The 7,051-nt window shown below is 52.0% G+C and overlaps 1 protein-coding gene across 1 annotated transcript; it reads right to left on the bottom strand.

Moving 5' to 3' along the window:
• Positions 1–3,878: 3,878 nt before the first annotated feature.
• Positions 3,879–6,797, bottom strand: KCNS2 (potassium voltage-gated channel modifier subfamily S member 2). Its single transcript, XM_027570364.1, has 2 exons — positions 6,665–6,797; positions 3,879–6,014 (listed from the first exon to the last, which is right to left on the bottom strand). Exon 2 carries the CDS (start codon positions 5,969–5,971, stop codon positions 4,538–4,540), a length of 1,434 nt encoding a protein of 477 aa, XP_027426165.1. The 5' UTR covers positions 5,972–6,014; positions 6,665–6,797; the 3' UTR covers positions 3,879–4,537.
• Between the last annotated feature and the right edge of the window lie 254 nt (positions 6,798–7,051).

Here is a 7,051-nt window from a genome sequence, read left to right as displayed (position 1 = left end):
AAGAGTCCTGAAGCCAAATGGGATCGATGTGATTTTCCTCTGTGTCCAGTGATTTTTTTAATAGCAGGAATTTGGATTAGGTGTATAAATAGTTTCAAGCCCAAAGGAGACACTTGTCAGTTATGTTAAAACTCTAGTCACCTGGCACAGATAGCAGTCCAAATGTTTTTCTGGTGTCATTGTCTCTGAAAGTGTCGTCCATTGTGGTTGGTTACCGAAGAGAGAAATGAAAGCAGATAGGGTTTGTGAGCAGTCCCTCTGCTCTGCTTAAGGTTATCAGGACCTGCTCATTGCTATACTGTGAACGTAGAGGGACCTGCAGAAATTCTGTTTTTGCATCGAGATGGAAAACGGGCCAGGGTTTTAAGGATGATCTAATCCAACCCTCTTGCTTTACAGTAGTAGGGTGTGAGGCTCAGAAAGGCCAATGATGTGCGCGAGATGACAGAATTGAAGGCAAAACTGAGAGTAGAGTTCAGGGACCTTCCTACAGACATACCGTGGCCTTCGCAATAACTCATGGTCTAAGGCCCTACCAGGTTAAGCAGGTGCTGAGGGCTGGTTCCATGTATCCCCCAGCAGATTATTCACACCAAAACAGCCACGGCACTCAGCAGACCCTGGACCCAAGTTACTGTCAGGGAAGTGCCACAAACAGCGGGGACAATGGCACCTAGGAGTGTGGGGTGGGGTTGGCACTGGCGGGCCCATCAGTGATGCTGAGCAAGACAGAGCGGAAGGGGAAACGGCTGTCTGTGTCATGAGGGTTCCAAGAATAAATGACCATCCTTTCTACAAAGCAGGCTGGAGGCTCTGGATCCTGGTGGAAAGGGGGCCACCTCTATATGCCTGCAAAGAATAAACAACATCTCTTCCTTCCCAACAAACACTCAAAGCCCAGCCTTCCCCAAGAACTCTGGTCCCCAGTGCTGCACACCCTTGTGTTTGCCACTCCATACGTAATTGAAGTGCCTTAAGGAAGCATAAATAATCTTTTTCTATTTAATCTTCAAGGCTGGAGCCCTGAGTGTGTCAGCATTCCCCCTCATTCCCGAGTCGAGCCATGGAGACTAAAGTGCAGCCACCAGACATAATGGTTCAGCAGGGCCCGTGTCAATGCGCGCACAGTAGTGTGTTAATGAGTGTTAAAACTGACATCGCAAATACAGCGTTCTCAATTTTGAAAATTACAACTCTGTAACAAGTCATGCTGTTAAAACATACAAGAAATACCAGTTAAGCCTTCAAGTAGACAACACACAGCCTGTACAGATCACTGCTATCCCAAAGTGCAGAACAAATCATTTTCTTTGAAATGAGGCAAGAATTAGCAGGTAGTTCAATTATTTGAGTACTAAGAGAAGTAGAAATAACAGATCCAAATGTTAAATACCAATTACTACCTTAGGAGCTACAAATCAGCTCGGCATTACAACATGCCCCTCCTCAGGAGCAAACCCAGGAAATGAGGGCGTTTGGCTTAAAACACAAATCTATAACCAATATCCATGCAATAAAGACACAGTGTCACTTCCAACCGGCACTTTTGAAATGCTCATCACATGTGTTGTCAGAAGGGCCTGGTCCATACCTGTGTCCCAGTGGCATTGAAAATAACAACTTTCAAATGCTGGGAGTGAAGTTGCTCTTAAGCCACAGCTGGAAACAAGTGACCTGAAGCTTCTATTGTGTCCCCCTAAAGGAGGTTTATGGGTCAGTCTGACAGCCTGGTGGCCAAAGATGCCACCTCATAGTTGTATCCTTACCTCCAGAAACAGAGCATAAAATTAACCTGATCCTCCCTGACTAGTTTCAGAGACCAGAAGAAACTGCCACATAAGATGTTACCTAGACAGAGCCCAACGGAGAGCACTTATACTCCATACCTTGGTGGTACTTGGAGGAAAGGAAGGTTATTTCTCCCTAGGCCACATCCAGGCGCCATCCTTTGTGGGAATTAACTCCAGGGTTCAAGCCAGCTGGGTTGTTCTCTCTCCCTCTGTTCTGAAACCACCACTTGGAGAAGTCAATGCTGTTAGGACATTCTCACTCTCAGAAGTGACTAAAGTTCCAGGATGGGCACAGCGATATTTTATACAAGTGTATAAATATGTACAAGAGATGTTAAAAAGACAGTCTCTAAAGCACTTTGGGATTCCCCCAATGAAAGGCACCAAATAAATGCAAGTCATTACTAAAATGGAAAGTCAAGTTTTCTAGCTTTCGCATCAGCGAAGAGTAACCACTGGGGGTTATCACTTTTTTGGTGGTAAAACCTGCCTGTTGAGAAAAATACTCATGAGAGTGACCAAGTTATTCTGCCTCCTGCCTTTGTTTCAACTTATCACAAGCTTTATGGCCAGTGACCATGGATACCGTGCTTGGTGACCCGAGAACCCTGTTCCTTGCCCAACTGAACAGTCCCCGAAAGTTTGTACTCTCACCTGCCCGCAGTGCGGCTGGGGATGATCTCATAAATTCTCCACCATCCAGTGCTCGAAGCATGAGCCAAACCTAGTGCTCCATGCACACCATGTGCAAACTCTAAAAAACAACCCTGCTCTTCTGACTGATGACCAGTTGCCCCCAAGTCATCTCTCCTTTCCTGATGCTTCTACAAAGAGACATGGACGGTAGACCACCAGGCACTGGGAGGTGGCCAGCTCCAAGACCCCCATGAGGCTCCAGTCTCATGGAAGAATTTGAACTGGAGACTCAAGGGTGTAAGGGACCACTGTGTTCATCCAACCATTTGCCTACTCTGTAGAAGCCATGGCAACTATAAGTAACAAAGCCTTCTGACAAGACCCTGAGGTATGTGTTTTCTTCAGCCAGCTCAGACACAAAATGGACCTCTGTAGAGAAGGCCCAAATCTTGGATAAAAAGCCTGCCTAACTCCTTATTTAGACCCCTGGATTCAGCAGCCTTTCCAAAGACAGAACAATAATGGAAGCCAACTGATGAACCACCTGATTACCTGGAGAACTATGTTACAAAGGGGCCCAGGTTCCCTTCACCATGTTGTGTGCTAGTTTGACTGAAGAAGAGGAGAGAGGGCATTGTGGAGAAGGAAAGCGTTCTCAACTTTCAACCCAAGTTTAAAAATTTAAAAATTCAAAGGTCTTTTAAGGAGCAGTAAGCTTTTCAAGAAGTTTGCAATTGATGGCATTTTATGAAGTAACAATGTTTTGTTTTACAACTCTTTCCTTGTTCCTGGCCTCTACCCACCCTCTCCCAACAAAAGGTCATTGAAAATGGAAGTAAGCGCTACAGTATTTCCGTCCTGGGTAAGCCACACAGAACTTCACTCATGCATGTCTATATTTTGAGTACACACTTCCACACTGCCGGGCTTCCACGTCATACCAGGAACTCCAGGGCAATTAGAGCGTCATATATAACATACTGTATCCTAGAAGCAAAATGATCCAGGTAAATTCGGCTCGGAAAGAAAGGGGCTCTAATTTATGAGCTTCCAGAGCAGGCAACAAAGTTTCTAAGCTACTGCCCTTGTTAGCAACCCAGTAATGTTTGCCTTAGGGAGATAATAACAACAGTAAACCTCTTTTTAGTTGAGAAAGACAACATGACCTTACTTCTAAACATCTTAAAAAATAAATATTGCCAAAACATGCTTATATCTAAGACACAGCAAAATTTCGTCAAACGGCGTAGCCCAGGAACCTCAGCTAGAAATAAACGTCTTTATGGCCACCCTAGGAAAGATGAAGGCCTGGCTTTGAAAGGTCTTCAGGTATCCCATGATTTGGCCTACAGTGTAGCTGAAGCCCTGTCCCTAATGCTTCTCTTCTTGGGAAAAAAAAAAAAATCAATCATCACTACATGTTTAACTGAGTAACATTCTCTAAAGCCGACATTTACGAGATGAACATTAGTGTACATCATTCTAAAGGTGACCGGGGTACCCATGCAAGTCACATTGCTACAGATTATTGGTAAAAACAACTCACAGACTTGCATTGGTCCTGTGTGCTTAACTTCAGATTCTTTGTTTTGGTCACAACACTAAATGAAAGCAATGGATAAAGAACTGAGATTCTGTTTTCACATGACTGAGCAAAATCTCATCACAGCCTTGCCGACCCCACGGATGTGTTTCCACCGGACAGACTTGTGGGGGCTTTTGGTACAGGACTCACAAGACAACCTCAGAGACGAGAGCACAGAACACTCACAGTACTGGGCCACGAGCACTAGAATAGAGCACACGATAAACAGAAAAAATTAGCATTCTGGGTGGTACTCATCTGGCAGAAAGGTGAACATTGTATGCCCACGAAGCAAAGACCAGTGAGTGTCATTTCATGGCAGGGTGCAAAGGCGTGGTGTCTGACGCAACACCCTCTAAAAATGATTCTAAAGGCTGTGAAAGCAACCTGGGGTGCATATCCCATGCATCTCTCCCCTGTGGGGCTGGACCTACTCCTTAGGCCATAACCCTAAGGCGCCCGAACTGTGCCAGAGGCACAAGAGGCAACTCAGCAACGCGGGTGTGAGGATGACGAACCCTCTCAGCTAATGTAGGGAATCATTTAAACTTAGTTCACTTGGTGAGCTCCTGCTCATGTTCGTCAGGCTTGCCATGAGGGATTTAACTTTATGGGCATAGTAGTCCCTTAAATTGACAGAAGGGACTTCCTTCATTCCATCTCCAAAGTCACAGCTGCGCATGGCACTCTCCAATTGCTTTTGGCGCCGGTAAAAGTGGGAGAACTTATTGAAGATCAAGGTGATGGGCAGTACCACCACCAGGATACCGGCCAGGATGCAGGCGGAGGCGGTCAGCTTCCCTGCCGTAGTTCCTGGGACCACATCCCCATATCCCACAGTGGTCATACTGACGGTGGCCCACCACCAGCAGGCGGGGATGGTGGCCAGGCCCTCGTTCTCCTCCTTTTCAATGGTGTAGGCCACGACGGAGAAGATGGAAATCCCCACAGAGAGATAGAGCAAAAGCAGCCCTACTTCTTTGTAGCTGTATTTCAGGGTGGCCCCCAGGGAGCGGAGGCCAGTGGAGTGTCTAGCCAGCTTTAAGATGCGGAAAATCCGCATCAGCCTCAGCACCTGGGCCACCCGGCCCAAGTTGGCCAAGGTAGGTGTGCTCTCCACCACCAGATTCACCACCAGAGTGATGTAAAAGGGGACGATGGACATGAGGTCAATAAGGTTTAGGGCATTCTTGAAAAACTTGAGGAAGTCAGGGGCCACAGCAAACCTGGCCACCAGCTCAAATGTGAACCAGGCGATACCAAAGTGCTCCACAATTTCGAACCTGGGGTCCTCCCCCGGGTTGCCCTGGCTGTCAGGTATTTGGAAGTCCGGCAGGCTATTCAGGCACATGGTGGTGATGGACCCCAACACCACCAGGATGGACAAGATGCTGAAGACCCGGCTCAAGACCGAGTAGCCAGGGTTGTCCAGCGCCAGCCACAGCTGCCTGCGGAAGTTGCCCAGCGGCTGCCCATCGAACTTGGAGGCGTCGTTGTAGAACGCCAGGATCTCATCGAAGGAGGACGTGGTGCTCTCCTGGTCGCTCTGCTCGTCCCACTTCTCCTGCTCGGGCTCCACTTTGCGGCCATGATAGCTGTAGCTACAGCAGGAGTCGATGAAGAACTCGTTTATGCCCCAGTACTCGATCTCCTGGCTGAAGGAGAAGACGCACAGCTCCGCCATGACGTGAAGCTTGCCGGTGTGGTAGAAATGCAGCACATAGGGGAAGAGCTCGGGGTTGCGGTCAAAGTAGAACTCACGCTGGACATCGTCGTAGTCATCGCAGAGCTCCAGAATGGCCTCGCGCGAGTGGCAGAGTAGCAGGCGGCCCAGGCGCGTCTCAGGGAAGCGCAGCAGGGTGTGCGAGCGCAGCCGCCTCTTGAAGCCTCCTACGTTGATGCGGATCTCTCCGTCTTCGACGTTGGCCTCGGACACGTCCCACAGGCTCTGGCGGGTCATGCTGGAGACGCCCGGCCGCCCGTGCCGCGCGGGGGCGCTACACCTGCAGGCGGAGGAAACCACGTCTTGCGAGCGCCGGGCGCTCGGGGCCCGGGCGCCCCTCTCCTGTCTCCCCACCCGTCTCTGGCGAGCCCAGTCCCTCCCAGGCGGGTCTCTGGAGGGCTGAGGGCACTGGGATGGGGGGGGGGAAGGTTCCATGGGGTTTGGCCCCTTCCCAAGGAAAGGTTTGGGAGGAGAGGGTTTATTTTCAGTAGCATGGCCGCGCCTCCACCCCCACCCCGGGGGTCCTGTCGATCGCTTTATGCTTGCGGGGGTCACGCTCCCGCGCCTGTGAGAGCCCAGGGAGGTTGAAAGCTGACCTTGCCCGTAGGCGGGCGGAGGAGACGTCCCCGCCCGCTCGCCGCAGACAGGCGGGACTGTACCTGGGACGCGCACGGGCAGGGCTGGGCCGAGGTGGGGGGCGCGCAGCTTCGGGAGGGGGGGCGGGGAAATTTACCGCTCGTGTCTGTAAACCCGGGCTTGGGGTAGGGGGCCAGCCTGGCGTCCCCTGCGTCCAGCCCTCAAGACTGGAGCCCCCTCGCCCCCAGCCCCGGGCCTCCCCGCCCGCCTGGCGCGGTGCCCCGGAGCCGCGTGCGCCGCGCCTTACCCAGCGGAGCTGCCAGGGCTGGCCCTGCGCGTTCTGGAAGCGCTTACCTGAGAGCACTGGGGCCCGCGGCCGAGGCCGGCGGGAAACTTCCCCGACCTGCTTGTTAGCATCGCTGCGGTCGCCGCTGCCGGCTGGCTGTGCGTGTGCGCGCGGGTGCGAGTGTGTGTGCGCCTGTGTGTGCGCCCCGCGGGCCGGCGGGCGGGGTCCGCCAAGCGTCTCCTCCTGTCTCCGGCCGGAGATGCCGCCGCCGCGCGCAGTTGCGGGAGGCTCACAGGTGGCTGCGTGGCCTCGCCGCTTGCAGAGCGCCCCCCCCCCTCCCGCTCTCGATCCGCGTGCCCTCAGCCCCCGAGAGAGACAGCAGCCCGCGCCGCAGGAGCCCACGGGAGCTGGAGCGGGAGCGGAGCCGGTGCGCCTCGGCTTGGCCCTGCGCTGGG

Source organism: Zalophus californianus, chromosome 4, assembly GCF_009762305.2.
Source record: "Zalophus californianus isolate mZalCal1 chromosome 4, mZalCal1.pri.v2, whole genome shotgun sequence".
Classification (NCBI taxonomy): Eukaryota; Metazoa; Chordata; class Mammalia; order Carnivora; family Otariidae; genus Zalophus; species Zalophus californianus.
This window is presented reverse-complemented; position numbering and strand designations above follow the sequence as displayed.